The sequence below is a fragment of the Telmatherina bonti genome (genome assembly GCF_933228915.1).
Source record: "Telmatherina bonti genome assembly, chromosome: 13".
Taxonomy (NCBI): Eukaryota; Metazoa; Chordata; class Actinopteri; order Atheriniformes; family Telmatherinidae; genus Telmatherina; species Telmatherina bonti.
Window position 1 is genome coordinate 23,092,120 of NC_136611.1, and position 16,482 is coordinate 23,108,601.

The following is a 16,482-nucleotide window of genomic DNA, read 5'->3' on the forward strand; positions in this document are numbered from 1 at the left end:
TCAGTAACACAACAGCAGATAGTAAAGGCACTCATAGATCTCAGCCACTTTATTTAGAAAGAGCTATACACAAAACAGTGCTATTGCTAGAGGCTGAGTAAAGGAGTTAACTCATGGTGGTTCTTTGTTTTTGTTTTTTTGTTATTAAAAATACGTGTTCGTATTGTTTTAAGAATCACTTTGCGTGATTGGTGGGAGTGTAAGTGCTGTGAATACAGCTAAGCGAGGCATTACTGTTCATGATTTGTCCAGCAGAGGGCGCACTTTTATTTTGATAGTGCATTCCAGTAGATCGTTGTTACTTCCTGTTTTACCCTCTTCACGTGTTACACGCGACATTTTTCGGCAGTCGAGAGGATATTAGATAGCGGACATTGTTGTTATGTTTTGATCAGCAAGAAAATGTTTTTTTGTTTTATAAAGCCAACCCCCTCCCATTCGGAGCTGCAAGCGGGCAAAGTGGTCAGTAGAAATGAATGTGAACCTTTATTTCCTTTATTTTTATGAACTGCATAAATTCATTGTTTTATTTTGTGCCTGTTTTGTAGTTCTACGGTGGTCTATGATGCAACGTGGTGCTAGCTGTGCTAGTTTTAAGTGCATCAATAAAGAAACCCATCTGTAGTCAAAGAACCGGAGTCCTCGCATGCTTGAATGGGCGGCATAGGTAGAGAGACAGACGCATGAAAGGAGGCCAAGACCAACACCCCCACCCACCCGCTCTTTTCTCCCCTCACCCATATCTGCACGCAGGTGGAATGATGAGGATGAGGAGAAAATGAAAAGGAAGGATGAACAGATGAGAAGGGACAAAAATGAGAGATGGCTTTCATAAGACAAACCCCTTGCCCTGGATGTGACTGACAGCTTGTCACTGTGATGTCCCTGTCACCCTCCAAAGACACATAAAACACACAAATGAATCAGCACCAGCCCTGGCTTATGACTCACTGTCATTTTTGCAGCATGTCACCTTTCATCACAGCTGCATAACATTTCAAATCGCACACACAGCATCTGCCCAGCAGCCCTTCAGTTCATAGGGACATTTGATCAAATGGCTGAATGCTCAAGCGCAAAGTGAATTGCAACTACTTTTCCCTTTGATTCCCACTCAACTTAAGATCACTGTCTAACAATTGTCTAAAAAAAAAGCTGCTCTTTGCTCATGCTGCACTTTATTGCAGCTCCATACTATAATTCACTTCCTGTCCAGGTTGTGTCCTTTCACTTCACCTTAGAGCAGTGCACCGAAGTGGGTAGGAGAGGTACTGCAGGTGTGTATATGTGTGCACAAGAGGGTGGGTGGTGAAGTGCCACCACTCCAACAGAGGTCACCTCGTCCTCTTTCTCTCATCCACCCATCTTGTGGCCACCTCGAGCCCATTAAGAGCCATTAGTGTGTGTGCTCCTTTGCCATCATAATGCATAAATCTCTCTTTTTTTACTTCTCTTCCTCTGTCCTCTAGTTCTGGGAGTGGTAATTAGGGATGACGGAAAGGTTACAGTGAGCAATAGAACATCTAATGCAGTTATCGCTAAATGAGTGCATTACACCATGTTGCATTCATCTCTGCTTTAAGTTGCATTCAAATGCAATAGGCGTAGATAGGCACACATAAACCTGACTGGCTCACACAGAAAGTCGTCACAATGCAGAGCAGCAAGAATTAGACAGAAATTAATGAGCTCAGTGCTAGCAACAGATCCCAGCTCTCAGGTGTCCATCATCAGTTTTCATCAATGGCCAGAGATTCAAGTGGGGAAAAAATACCTGCCAAATTCAACATAGTGACCCCATTGTGACCACTTGAGGTTTGGTGTTTAGGTAAAGATGACATATTTGTGTATACCAAACTGACAGGGACATACAATAATAACTGTGTGAATAAAAATGGTGAAACTCCTCTTAAAAATTCAACTCAAAGATTTCCAGTGTGTTTTTACAATCCACACACACTGACCCAATCTAATCAGTGTGTGCTTTCATTATGAGGAGTGTGAGTCACACAACTGAAGAGTTGGACAAGTGAAGGATATCAACTTGTTTCCCTTGCTTCTTTCTGTTCTCTCGCTCTGATGGTGACGGTATGCATTTGCTTCTTTCGAGACGGGTGACATTTTATGAGATGGCTGACACAGGTAGCTACTGTTTTTGCCCGCGTGTGTCTGAATGTTTGCTTTGCGCAGGCCTGTGCTGCACCGCTGATTAAAGCTGATAATACCAGTCGGAAGACATGTATCTACACCTACACATGCACAAGCACACATGCAGGCCAGATTAGCAGGCTTTGAGCTGCACTGTTATATATTAGTGAGGGTACTTGGTCCTACTAGCGCTCTCTGATAAGGTGCATCTTTATTAAATTCTATAAATGAAAGACTGCCAGTCTGGGGAAGAGGAATATGTTAATAGGTAGGGACCCATTCAAGTCTACGAAACGACCTCACTGTGCCCCTCCAAATGCAACCCCCCACCTTATTCCATCCTCTATCTCCATCCCTTCATCTAAAAGGAAGGCCACAGTGGTGGCTGACAAAGAACCAACATTGCTGGGAGTGCAGGGCAGAAATGGGGAGTGTGGGAGAGAGAAGGAAGCAGGAAAAGAGGTAGGTGAAGGAAGTAAAAAGTGTCGCCTTCAGCCGAGCAGAAAAACAGGGTCTGTGTGAGTTGTGAGAGAGGTGAAATAGCTTTTTCTTTTCATTTTACACGCTTTCCCTTCCCAGTGCAACCCTCACCCTTTACCTCTCGCCCCCTATTACACACACTCACTCAAACACACACTCATGCACTCATTCTCCCCACCCTCATTTTGTGACTGTCAGGAGAGGCACAGCATGGCTGTGTCTCAGTCCTAGAGCTCCCCCCTCTGATTCTAAGTGGTTTATGCAGTGCGAAGCAAAGCGGCCGACCTCCTGTGGCTAGCCAAAAAGGCACCGCCATGGTTATGTGGGTCGTGGCACTGATGTTCGGACTCTGGAGGTTACGTACACACTGAAAAGGACAGACGCACACCAGCAGCGAAGCACCTTTCAGGGAAATCTGATCAAGTCCTATAATCTCCCAAATACAGAGCTAAATCAACACTACGTGGACACACACACACACATATATACGCGCGTATGAAAGCAGATAGAGTATAACTGAGTGGTTCTCATGGACATTTGTTCCAACATCTTCATACGTGTGTTAAAATATTTCTGATTGACAGAGATGAGAGGTGTCAATAAATTGGATCTATTGGTGTGTCAGCTGACCATTTCTGTTGGAAGGATTGAGAATGACAGGGAGTGAAGGGTTAACTAGGGTAAGACAAAGACTTGAAACCATTGTGCTGAGCAAAGGGCCTCTGGAGCAGATGGGGTCATAGGGCTCTTTCTCCCTGCCTTTTTCTTTCTTTCCAATACCATTTTTCAGCACTTAATGCTAACAGGCTAACAAGATCATTTGGACAAAAATAACACAACACACAGAAATACCTGTAACACAAATAAACTCGCACTGCAACCCTGCATCCTTCCCAAACAGTCAACCCAGATAAATCTGCATTACAGGGGCCTGGCCCCTGAAATGCTGCAAGTATTTCCTTTCTCTGTTTTGCATTTCTAGTACCTTTGTTCTCCACATTTTATAATATTAGGCTCTTCCTGATGCGTATTCATCTAGACTGAAAAAAATTGTGAAATCTATTGTGCAAGAAGACTGTAAATAGGAACATTAGTCTGTCAGTGTTTTTGTCTTGTCTCTAACTCGGCTATGTGAACACACATCGGAGAGTTATTTATCCAAGATAGAAATGATCATATCAACAATGTGGTCACACAGCAATATGAAATTTTAACACTGAGTGAAAGGGAGAATAATAAAAAAAAAGAAAAAGAATTAAACACAACTCTAATCCCAAGCTCAGACACATATGACCATTCTTACAGTAAAATCCAACTCACATATCTCTGCATGATCTGGTGCCTCTCATGCGGATCATCCAGCATGTTGACGGACAGGTCTGAGATTGAAACAGCAGCAGAAGCAGTGAGTGTGACCAGGAGTACCAGAACACCTTCACCTTCCTCCAACGGCAGGTCCAACTTGTGTGTGTGTTCTTTACTGAGAAGCGACAGGTCGATAGTACACCTGAAACAAAGCATAAACAAACTGAAACAAAACAATGTAAAAAAAAAAAAAAAAAAAAAAAAAAAAAAGATGCTCAACATTTTGAGGAGAGAAGCTGGTTATCCTGAAACACAGAAAATCAGCGCAAAGCAACGAAGAAAAGCGACATGAAGTAAAACATGTTTGTCTCTGTGTTTGGAGCTTATCAAGAACCTGTATAATTGCATGCTGTACTGGTGCAACAGTCTAAAAATAGCAAACAAAGAGCAAATAGCAAACAATGTGTAGGGTATAAACAACTTAAGACTACTTTGGCAAAAATGACAATTAATACCTTTTAGAAGGCACTTGCGAGTATTGTCACTTGAATGAATTGATTTTCTGGCTCGCCCTTAATGCATCTACAGATAAAATCAACGTAGGCCAAGGAAAATGACTGTACTTGGGCCAACAAGTTCAAAGCAAAGATTTAAGGGGGTATGAATTCATATCATTGTTCTGCATCGAAAAGTCTGTGCTGAATGGTAGGTTAAATAAAATGGTAGACCAGTAAATGTCCAAATATTACCACTTTGGACTGAAATGATAAAATGGTGCCATGCCAGTCCTTTAGCATCGAAGATTTTATATGACCTACACATTCTTAACACTAAAAGTTACTTTTATGTGTAAACCTTTGAAGCAGCACCAGAGATAAAAGACACGTTGGAATTAACCTTCCCATGAAGTCATCCTTCTTGCCAGCATCTTTGTCCCAGACTGTAATGTCCACAAAGCCTCCCTGCTCATCATAGAGGTGGAAATCAAACTGTTCTCTCCACTGGGGATTCAGCGTTTTGGGAATTGTCTGAATGAATCAAAAAAAGGACATAAATGGTTTATCCAAGACTCATACCATCAACTTTAAGCCAGGGTGCATACAAACATACATTTTAAGTAGAAAGATTTAAGTCCTTTGAATGAAAAAGACTTTCTGTAAAAACGTGCAGAGGAAGGGGACGTGTTCTTGCTATTTGTATAGTCAAACAAGTACACTAATGAATGAGTAGCAGTTAGAAGAAAGCAATACATTTGAGACTAATTACAACAATAAAAACACTGGATGAGGAAATCTGTCCATCTGCAAAAAATTGTTGGAAAGTTTTATTTTATTGTTTTGGTTTACTAGAGCTTAAATAAGCATGTAATGTATTTGTTTTACTGAAATAAGCTCTATAACAAAAAAAAAAAATCACTAGTTGAACTGAATATAGATTTTATAGAATTAAATATAGGATTAATCTGGACACTACAGCAACCTTTCTTTTTGTCCGAAAGAGAGAAACAAAGCGTGAATCAATTTTGCATACTTGTAGCAGTCAAATGAAATGATGTATTGAGTAGCAGTGTCTTTACCTTGCTCTTGTACTTTTGGTGGCCCATTCGGAATTTGACATAAGGGTCACTGAGTCCATTGGCATCCATTGGCTGCAGGCTGCGACCTTCTATCAGACTGATGCTAACTATACCTCGCCATAGCTGGGCTTTTCTGTGCACATCTGAAAGACGCATACTCTGACACTGCATCAAGCACACAAACACGCACAGAGACACGCACACAAAAGCACACACGGAGACACATGCATTTGATGAATCATTTGCACAAATGCGTGGATGTAAACACGTGCAAGAACTATCACGCATAATGGTATGCATTATTCAACCCCAAAACATACATTTTGGATTGTTTACACTTTTGTAAACAAACAACAATATCAAATGGTTTGAAGTGGCACAAAAGCAGGCAAAACACGCACACAATAACACTTTAACACACAAAAAATAATTCAACACAATTCACTGCTGAGTTACCCTGCCAGGATATAACTAAAAGTGGCAAAAAAAAAAAAAAAACAGCCTTTGAGGTCAGAACAAGGCTTCTATCTTTTCATTTTGTTTTTTGTTTTGTTTTTTCGTAAAAACACAAGTTTTTCCACTGCTGTTATGGAACATATGTTCTCAGACTGTAAATATCAAACATGTAACTTACTATCGATGTTTAGTGTACTGAAATGTGTATCAAACTGCTTATAGACTGGGCAGGAATGCATATGTTGTTACATTAGTGTGTTCTTTGTGCAACTTTGATTATGAGAAAATAAGTGGAGAAGATTTGTAAGCAGTCTACTTGGATTCAGTAAGCTACTTGAGATCCTGCAAGACCTCTGCACATTTTCTATTCCATCTGACTACTGTAGGTTGACATCAACGCAAATTCGGATTGATCATTTCCCCATTCTCTTCATCTGGTTTCTTACTCATCAAATTTTTTTCAGCACTTAAAGGCCTGTTTAACCCCTTTCTGAATCATGTCAGTATCCCTCCATAAAACAAAGAGCAGGGTATTTATTTATCAAATATATACACATCCTCCCTCAATTCTTCACTTTCTCTGCTTCTCTCTCTCCTCCTTCCTCGTTAAGCAGAGTTTATTAGCATAGCTTTTGTTTTGAGGGTGAATTTCATTAAACTCTGAACAAACTCTGCCTCGCAAGTGCAGGCCTTTGATCTAGAGACGCAGCCTCTTAATTTCCATTCTCCAGACATTAAACAATGTGAATAGCTCCCTGCAATAAAGTCAACCTCCCATACAGCCCCCACATCTTTCATTTTGCCTGTTCACTTGCCTCTGTATGCTAATGGCAGGAGGTCACGTCCTACACGAGCGCAATACCTTTCCCCTTGTTATCATTACTACATACATTTAGTTAAAAAAAAATTCTATTTGTATTGGGAATTCATATCCAGCAAACAGGGCACAGCAGAAGAGAGATCATGTACAATATCCAGGTTTAAAGTTTTATAAAAAAAAAACAAATTGCAAAATACAGTGTAATGTTTAATACTGCTTTGCACACACACACATTAGCTTTTGCTTGCAATATCTAAGGTGCTAAAATTAAATTTTTTCCAAGTAGAGGGGTCATAGAAACCTTGATTTGACACACTCTGGTTCCTAATTATTATTGCAAGTTGCTCCATGAAAAGTTTGCATTTTCTATAATGTGCACAACACTCATTAAAAAAAGTAGTTCTGTAAAAATAAACTGTATGCAGTCCAGCACAGAGAAAGGGAGGCTCTCAGGAGCAGTGCCTTTTTTTAATGGTAGGAAAGCACAGTAACTTGTTAGCGTTTCAGTTAATTCCCCAGTCACAGGTGGGGTGGCCCAGTTTGGAGGCTTCAAAAGCTTGGTTTGGGGAAGCGAGATACAACAGGATGTGTGCCCATCTCCAACCAGGCATGCTTCAAATGTAGTTGTTGATGGCAATCATGTTAGTTATAGAGGCATTCAGTGCTTCGAGGTAAATGTTAGAAGATCACCTGAAACAGATTTGAAATGGAGCCTTCTTAGTGACAAGAAGGTGAAACATGAGCAACTGAAGCATTTCCAATTTTGTACACAAAATTGCCCTGGACGATAAAATTGCGATAGCTGGCTGGAAAAAAAAATGAAAGAAGGTGCTTCATGCATGAGCAAATAAGAAGCAGAATCTTAATCAGCATGCTTCCAGTCGCATTTGACAGCCATCAAGACTCAAAAAGAATCAAATCAAAGGACAGCACTGTTACTTATGGCAAGGTGGAGAACTAAAAATAATGTAAAAATCATTGTTCAAAATACATGTACAGGGGTCCAAGAATGTCCAATAATCAGTCAACCAGTCAAAAATGTTTGTATTTCACAGCTATTTTGCTGAACAGGATTCTTTAAAACCCCTATATGCAAATCAGTTGCTTTATTTTCTCACAAAGCTGCTGCAATACACTTTGCAGATCAAGAAATGCCACAAATAAGTTGTACTTTAAGCAGACGTACTGCATATTCTTTCAACTAGAACGAAAATATACATTAAAGCCCCATTGCTTATATAAAAGACTGATTTAACTGTAAATGATGTTAGTTTTTTTCATCTATGTTTTTGTGCAATAACATAAAAATCGATTATAAGAACGGATCTTCTCAACTAAAATCAAAGCATGAGTCTAAACATGATGCAAAAAGTGCAGTACATACACAAAACTCATAGTGAGAAAGGTAATAACAATGCACTGCTTCCACCCATGATGTACATTTACTTATGACATGCTCTCCCACCTGTTAACACAAATAACTGTTTGTTGCACCAGTGGTTCAAACAATAAATTTACATGCCTTCTAGTGGTACAAATAGCAGGTAGTATATTGCAGCTTGTGGAAAATAAGCTTGTGATGATGAGAACAAAAGAAAAAAAAATGTTTTAACCACTGTGGAAGGAAGAAAAGAAGGGAGGAAGGGATAGGGCCAAGGAGACTCCATCCATGTACCAGGACACCAGTGAGGAAGGATAGGTGAGGTGCAGTGCAGTCGGTAGTGGAATTACAGTACAGTCGAAAATTTGGGGAGTCACATGCTGTTATAGTTTACCTTACTAGATCGTTTCCAGTTCCTTCTCAAAAGCATGGTCTGTAAATGAGACAAAGCGGTTACAGAGCGCTCCCATCTGTCTCCCCATAGAGCTGAAGGCCCAGAAGGGAAAATGTATAGAGTGTATGTGGTTTAGAAAATAGCTCTGTCCTGGTGGATCTGCAGGGTTTGTTAATGAGGAAAGTGGGAATTCATCATCGTGCAAGTTAAGCAAGCAGAGTCATTGTTATTTGTCATAAAGTGTTACAAAGTAGTTATTTATAAAATACACACATGCACAGACGCACACACACACAAATAAATAGTTTATGCCTTCCTTAAAGAATGTTCATCATTTTAATAATTCGTACCCTTTATTTTCCCCCAATGATCCATATTTACATGGTACTAATCTTTATAGCTTTTTTATTATTTGGACGAGTTGGTATTAATTGTTTGTAGGGTTCAAGTTATGAAAGATGAGCAATAGTTAAACATTTTACATCTCTGTCTACACAAACAACTACATACTTGTACTATGCTTGTACTTTCAAAGCAGAAGACCGAGAACTTCCTTACAATTGCTGACAATTTGGTTAATGGTTTTGCTGCAATCTTTGGGCACATTTATTTTTCATAAGTATTGTTTTTTAAATGCATATAATTCTTTCTTTTTCTTTTTTAAATGTACCAAATTAATTGAAGTGGCCCTAGCTGTTTTGAAACAGGTCAACAGAAAAAAAGAAAAAAACCTTGGGTTTGAAAAAAGAAAAAAAGATCTACACGTTTTATCCTTCCACACCAGTAGATGGCAACAGAGGTAATCCAGTGATATAACCTTGTACTCATTCTATTCACAGTAGGAGAAATCCAAAAGGATGCTTAACCTAAATAGAGTTTATTTGTTCTGTCAAACTGTGGACTCTCTGAACTACAACACTGCATAAGCAGCAAAATTAAGACGTCAGATCAAAAGGAATAAAATATTTCCCTCTTGACTTTGCCTTGTTCTGAACAGAGCATGCAGGGGTCCAATTAGCCAAACAAATAATGGAACAGAAATAAATGCAACTTTGAAACACTGAGCATGTCCACAGAGGCATGAGCCAACATAATTAGGAAAGTGAATCCAGTACTCTTTGAACATGCAACTTTTCTACACAACATATTAATTACACTTGTGTTTATGCAGATGTATTTGCTGAGTTGTAAAGTTTCCAATAAGTAAGGTTCAATGAAGGCAGCACATTCCAGTTTAGGATGACTGGCCTGTTTATCTGTAATATGGGAACTCTATATGCCACCTAATAACACTGTTGCTGAATATTTTCAATAATTTTTTTTTAACCTGTTATAGTACACTGGTTGATTTTGTGTATTACTAATAAGATGGTGGTAAACAGCAGTGTTGATAAAACAAGGAAAAATTTATTCGAAACAATAATAAGGATATTTACTGTCCATGGGAAAATAAAAGTAAAAAGACACTTATTATAGATTTCTTACAGTATCCCTCATGTCTCCTTCTTTCGGTGACAGAGTGACAGCTAATTCCAGGCTGCCCAGGTCATGTTCTGGGTACTGTGGGTCTTTTAGGTCCAGCGTCACATCCAGGGTCCTACAGAGATGCATAATCAGCCATAATCACATAAAAACCTATACTGAAAGTAACCGCTTGAATATTGTACTTTCATATGCACACGCCACAACATTTATGTAATAAATTCTCAATTCTGGTAGAAAAAACAAATACAGTTATGATCCACCTTCATACTAACAATAAAGCTACACAGTTTTTTTTTTCTTTACATTTACCATTCATGGCATGAGATAGAAGTACTTTTTAGCAAAAAAAAAAACCAACTTGAGAAAGTACGGGAGGAAGTTGTTTAAAGCAAATTCTTTTTCAGGTGTAGGTGTACATAAGTGTGCATTTTTTTAAAGAAAAGTTTTACTTATTATATTAGAAAAAGCACTGAGTTAACCAGTTATAATTATAATGACTCAGTACTTTCTATATTCCAGTATTCCAAGGCTTTGCCCTTCACTTTAATCAACAAGCAATTATTTATTGAAGCAAAAATCACCTGCGTTTAAGTTACCCCAGTGATTATCCTACTCTGTTGTGGAACAATATGAGTACACAACAAGGCCCCCCATCCCATCCACCTACATATCCCATTTTACATATACAAACTCCAGTCCCACATAACAGGCTTGATTCGACTGTGAGGAAGCAAAATCTTGAGGATCCGTCCACACCAAGTGCCACCCTGTCCATGATCACTGAGGCCGTCACCGAAGGAACCACCCCAGTCACGGCCGGTGGGGTCCCACATCACAACCCTTAGGCTGCAGTGCTGGAACCCAACAACCAGACATGTGTGGTCACCGCAGCAGCAGCTCTTCAAGCAGACATAGCCCCCGGTGTGGAGGATCCCAATGAGGAAATCATTGGAAAACACTTGAGTTGAAAATATTGAATGAGTAAAAAAGATCAAATGAACTTCAAACAAATAAATGAAAATAGATAAGAACAATAATTCAAAAGGTAAATGTAAAAGAGTTTATAAAGCAAAACAATAAAACCAGAATAGCTAACTAAAAATGTTGTGTTTTAAATAAGCAGCAAGTATATAATTAAACAAGTAAAACACGGATAGGTAATAACATAAAACAAAAAGGGTAAGGGACTTTCATCATATAGATTTCATGAAGAAACACGTTCAAGTAAAATACAGGGTAAAGAGATAGCCTGGCTTGAGCCTGGCATTAAAAACTTCAACACTGTCAGCTGACCTCAGGCATATTGTTCCACAAATGTGGAGCACAAAAACAAAAAGAAGACTCACTGTGATACTTTGTATAAATGTTTGTAACTTGTAAAAGTCACAAATCAGAGGACCTGAGGGCTCTGGAGGGCTTGTAGTGGTTGACATAAAGCAAACATATACATGTGTGTTGCCAAACTCTCCCCATCAAACCTCTAGTTAAAAGGAGCAACATTTAAAACTAAAGTCTTCTTAAGAAATTGGATTTATTTGTTTTTATTTGCACAACACAGACTTACAACTAGACAACTGATTGACTTGTGATTTTTTAAATTGCACATTACATCATTGAACTGTTGGGCTTTATGTGGTCTTTAAGAAAATGACCAAAGTCTGCCACTAGAGGGAAGCCACAGACCATATTTGATCAAGATGACGTTATGAAAAGAAAACGTGGTTAAAGGGTGATTTAAGAGTGGTTGTTTAGTCTTATTGTTTAGTCTTGGCAATTTAGATTTTATAAACATGTCAGTCATCAGGGGAATGTGGTCAACAATTCAGCACTTGTGATCTTTAGTTGAGGGGAAACAGAGAGACCAAGAACCTATAATGTGTTGGTGGAAAAAAACTATTGATAGAAAGTGACCATAGAAACCTTTGGTGTTCCAGTGACTCCAGATAGAGATATGCCGAGCCCATGAAATCATCCTGAAGTCCAAAGTCATAGTCAAAGACCTAAAAAAAGACAATACACAGAAACAGTCAACAGACTGTGCTGCTCATGTATGTGATCTTTTTAATATCTTCATGACAAACAGATTAGCTGAAAAGTATAAAGTTAAAAATAAAAAAATGTTCTTAACATTTTAGGACAGATTATTATTTTAGAGCAGTGTTTCCCAATCCTGTCCCTCAGGGATCACCCGTCCTGCATGTCTTTAGAGGTAGGCCTACTTAACAGCTAACACACCTGACTTACAATGTACTTGATGAACGATTTAATTAATCTGAATCAGTAGTGCTGGAGTTGGAAGGAACTAAAACATGCACGGCAGTGGTCCCTGAGGACCAGGATTGAGAAATGCTCTTTTCGGACAATGTTAGAATAACACACAAAAATAGATAATCGGGACAATCTGTTGTATCTGTCGAGGGTTAATGACGTCCTCAACAGAGTTAGTGGTGTTGTGGTCAGCTTAACACTCAAACAGTAAGTAACACTGGCTCAATATAGCAGCTCCTGGAGAAAACCCCAAGGAGGGGGAGGATTCAAGTTATATAGTTGCTGCATGTTTATTCTTCGCAGGGGGGAGGGGGTTTGTCTCCTCATATCCGTTTATTTTCTTCCTGTATCATAATCAGGAGATTTACAGGAATATAACAATGCAGGAAAGAAGGGTAAAAAAATGGGAGTTTCCCAGTCAATGAGGGATAGTTGACAGGAATTAATGTGCGTGTGTGTGTGTGCATGTATACAAATCAGAATATTAAGTGAGAAGACATGCTATATGAGATAAAACAGCATTGAAGAGATTAGCGTGGCCAAGTGTTGGGATTTTCCTGCTGACTCACATCAGCAGGTAATTAACAGACTTGTGCTCGATGAAGAAGAAGCCACACATTTAGTTTGTGAAAAATACATGAAAAATGTGCATAATGGTCTATAGACTTTAATCCCAGTATTTTTAGAGAACTTTCTAAATGACCCTAAACCAAAACATTAGATTTTTTTTTTTTTTTTTAAATATTATATTTATTCTTTGACTTAATTTGCAAAATTCTTTTACAGTGTGGGTGACTGTGTCTGTATATTACTGTACTTCTGGCTCAGTGTGTCTGTATGTAACAACAATCATATCATTGATTTCAATGTATAATGATCATTTTTTTTATTTAATTTTTTTTTTTTTTTTTTTTTTAGTATAAATGACTTCAACCTCTCCAGAGTGGAAAGACCAAGCTTTTTTCTGAAGTTTTCTTGTGGAGATGTAATAAAAACCAAGTGCTTCAGATTTGCTCTCAGCATTTGCTTAGTTTTCAGCTGAAATATCAGTGTTTTTAGCTAGACTGAATCCTTGGAGCTTTGAATCTTTGAAGTTTCACCTCCTCATTACTACTTCCGATTATGTGGAAACAGCCTTAAACCCCTTCATGATTTAGTAGCCACCAACGACTGCCTGTTTAAGGTAATTAATGCCTTTCCTCTATGGTGTTCCTAAAAATACGCCCAAATGCCCCAGAACAGCTGCTTTTACAGAGGTATTCACACATGGAAACTTGGGTTGTTGCTAACCACTTCTGCATTTTGGCATAGATTTTGTCAAGTAAATAATTTAATGGGGCACTATCATTTTTATTTCATTTCATTTTGTTAAAGCAAGTATAGTTTTACTTTTTATCGTCCAGTGTGGATTAAACCAAGATTATATCTAAAGGTCAGAAACTGATGTACCTTGACATATAGTGGGTCCCTCAGGGTTTCCACCAGAAGGCTCACTCTTTCATCCCACACTGGGTTGAGATTTTTATGGATGGTCTTACTTCTGAACACCTCCTTCCCTCCGATTTTAAACTTCACATATGGGTCACTGGTCCCTATGGGCAAAGGATACAAAAATAAAAAAAAATAAGAGAGATAAGTTACTAAATGACAGTATATGCTCTTAACAACTAAAAGGCCAAAGAATAAAATAAGGTTATCCTGATGTAGTAGACTACTCTGTAATGCAGGTCCAACTCTGGTCCTGGAGCGCTACAGTCCAACAAGTGTTGTCAGTTTCCCTGCTGTAACACACCCGACACACATCAGACTTGATTTGTGAAGTTTCTCATTAAACTCTGCACAAGTTTGCTAAATTTCCATTGATTTGCATCAGGTGTGTTGCAGCAGGGAAACTCAACACTTGCATGAGTTCATGAGGACCGGAGTTGGCTACTCCGACAAGAATGAGTATTGCATGAAATTTCGATTTACACATATCAATGATTTTTAAGCACAAAAAGAAAAACTGTTAAACACAACACTTTGAAGACTCAACTCAAGTCATGTGATTCATGTTCTTTTGTAGCCATGTGATTATTGCCTGTTGAAATATTGTAGTAGACAGTACTTATTTTCCACCACTAGATGGCAGCATTCATCTAAGATTTTGCTCAAATACTTAAGATACACAGCAAGTCAATGTACAAATATTCACTTATCCTACATATGTACAACACACATTCACTTGTATGTATTTAGATACATAAACAAACAAAAACTACAAATTTAATTTCTCTGTAAACCCATTATTTATTCTTATGACCAAAAAAAGGAAAATGCTGTACTTTAACTCAACTCAGCTCAACTTTATTTACAAAGCACTTTAAAGCAACCAAAGTTGGGACGAAGTGCTGTACATCAGCCAAAACAACCAGAGAGTAAAACAATAAAGTAATAAATAAATAACACAATAAAACAATAAATCATACATGGAATAAAAAATAAAATAACACAAATTAAATAAATAGTAAATAAAACCAATAAAACCATAATTAAAGCACACTAATCAGAAGCAGACTCACACTGGGTTAAAGGCAAAGTATTAAAAATGGGTCTTAAAATAAGTTTTACATCTGTCTATTATATTTCTCCTAAGTTTGAATTTTATACTCCTCAAGGTTCATTCTCAAGACAAACCAGAGACAACTGCTTTAATATAAAATGGTGAATCAATAACATTCTGTTCAGCAGATTTAGAGATTACAAGCCATGCTTTTTATCTGCCATTTTAAAAAAAAAAACGAAAAAGAAATGTTTTAAAATAGAGAGCTATACTAGGTAGGACACTCATTAGTAAAATAGACACAAACCAAAAGGATCGATTACAAATGTAATGTCAATGTTTAGTTACTGTTACTGCCCCAAAACTTCAAAGCATAAAACAGTACCATCTGCATCTCAACATATAATTTATGTTGATGTAAATTTAGGGCACATAAGCATATAAACATTTTCTCCTAAAATGAACTTGATTAGTCACTATAAAGGTGTAGTGCACAGTCAATACACACCTTAAATTTTTCATTAATTTAACTTCAGCCACTGGGAGGGAAGGTATTTTCTTGCTTTTTAATATAAATCAATGTTTGTCAATGAGTGTCAGCAGGATTATGTAACACAAAGGATGAAAATTTTAAGAGGAGATGGGGTGAAGAGGGTACAGGGTCTCTGGTGATAACACATCCAGTGAATTGATATAAAACCTCTCTCCCAGTGTGTCACAGTGCATATTCAAAGTTTATCTGTTCTGTACACAAAATCTATTGCATGTCTGCTGAGTGAATAAGGAATCCGTCCTCTATTTCTTGTTCCAAAGTTTTTTTTAAAAATTATTTTTCCTTGTTGAAGAGACAGTTGCAAGGGCTGTTTCCCCTCCTTGCTTAAATGAAGCGTTACAAATTATGAAAGCCCTTGAGAAAGATTTAGGACACATCCTACTAAGCCAGATTAATAAATTCCAATTGAGCTGTACAGATGATGAGAAGTACCTCCCAGAGACAATGCATCCAAATGTTAATGTTTTAATTTCATTTTATTGTTCTATGGATCACAAATCAGTATAATTTTTAGCAGCCACTGTAACCAAAACAATTAGCAGGCAAACATCAAGAAAAATAAAGGATTCTTATTTTTTGTCAAGTAATTATTCCTGCCCACTCAGTGCACAAGCACCTTTACAAAAGTTTCTTATAAAAAGTTTGAAACATATAGTCAATAAATGCAAACCTGCTTTATCGTCTGTTAGGTCAATTTTTCTATCAGACAGACAAAAAGGTGTTCTTGCACACATTTGATCAGTTTATTGCCTTCACAAACCAAAGAGATACCTTACCACAACATGAGGATGGGATATTATATATTTGGTACTTTTTAAAATCTACATAATAAAAGTAATGCCACAAATGGTAATGATTATGTTGTCAAAGGAATGAAAGCAAAAATGAAATAAATGGTTTTACAGTCAAACACAGAAAGTGAGAAGCACATTGAAATGTGTTGTCTAGTATTGCACTGGACAGTAACCCCAATTAGTTTTAGTAAAACAAGCATCATTAACTAAATTTAAAAGCACATAATTACATCTGCTTTGCGTCAGCAAATTGTGAATTTTTACGTAGCTTTGTCCATCT

At 37.8% G+C, this 16,482-nt stretch overlaps 1 protein-coding gene across 1 annotated transcript in view; it reads right to left on the bottom strand.

Annotated features, from left to right (window-relative positions):
• LOC306764706 (multiple C2 and transmembrane domain-containing protein 1-like) overlaps positions 1-16,482 on the bottom strand; it is a 144,324-nt gene that overhangs the window by 62,963 nt on the left and 64,879 nt on the right. The window contains exons 3-9 of the mRNA XM_079251921.1: positions 13,763-13,905; positions 11,966-12,045; positions 10,046-10,157; positions 8,561-8,599; positions 5,510-5,674; positions 4,831-4,961; positions 3,949-4,135 (exon numbers count right to left, since the gene is read on the bottom strand). Of these exons, the coding sequence (XP_079108047.1) occupies positions 3,949-4,135; positions 4,831-4,961; positions 5,510-5,674; positions 8,561-8,599; positions 10,046-10,157; positions 11,966-12,045; positions 13,763-13,905 (857 nt within the window). The remainder of the gene's footprint in view (positions 1-3,948; positions 4,136-4,830; positions 4,962-5,509; positions 5,675-8,560; positions 8,600-10,045; positions 10,158-11,965; positions 12,046-13,762; positions 13,906-16,482) is intronic.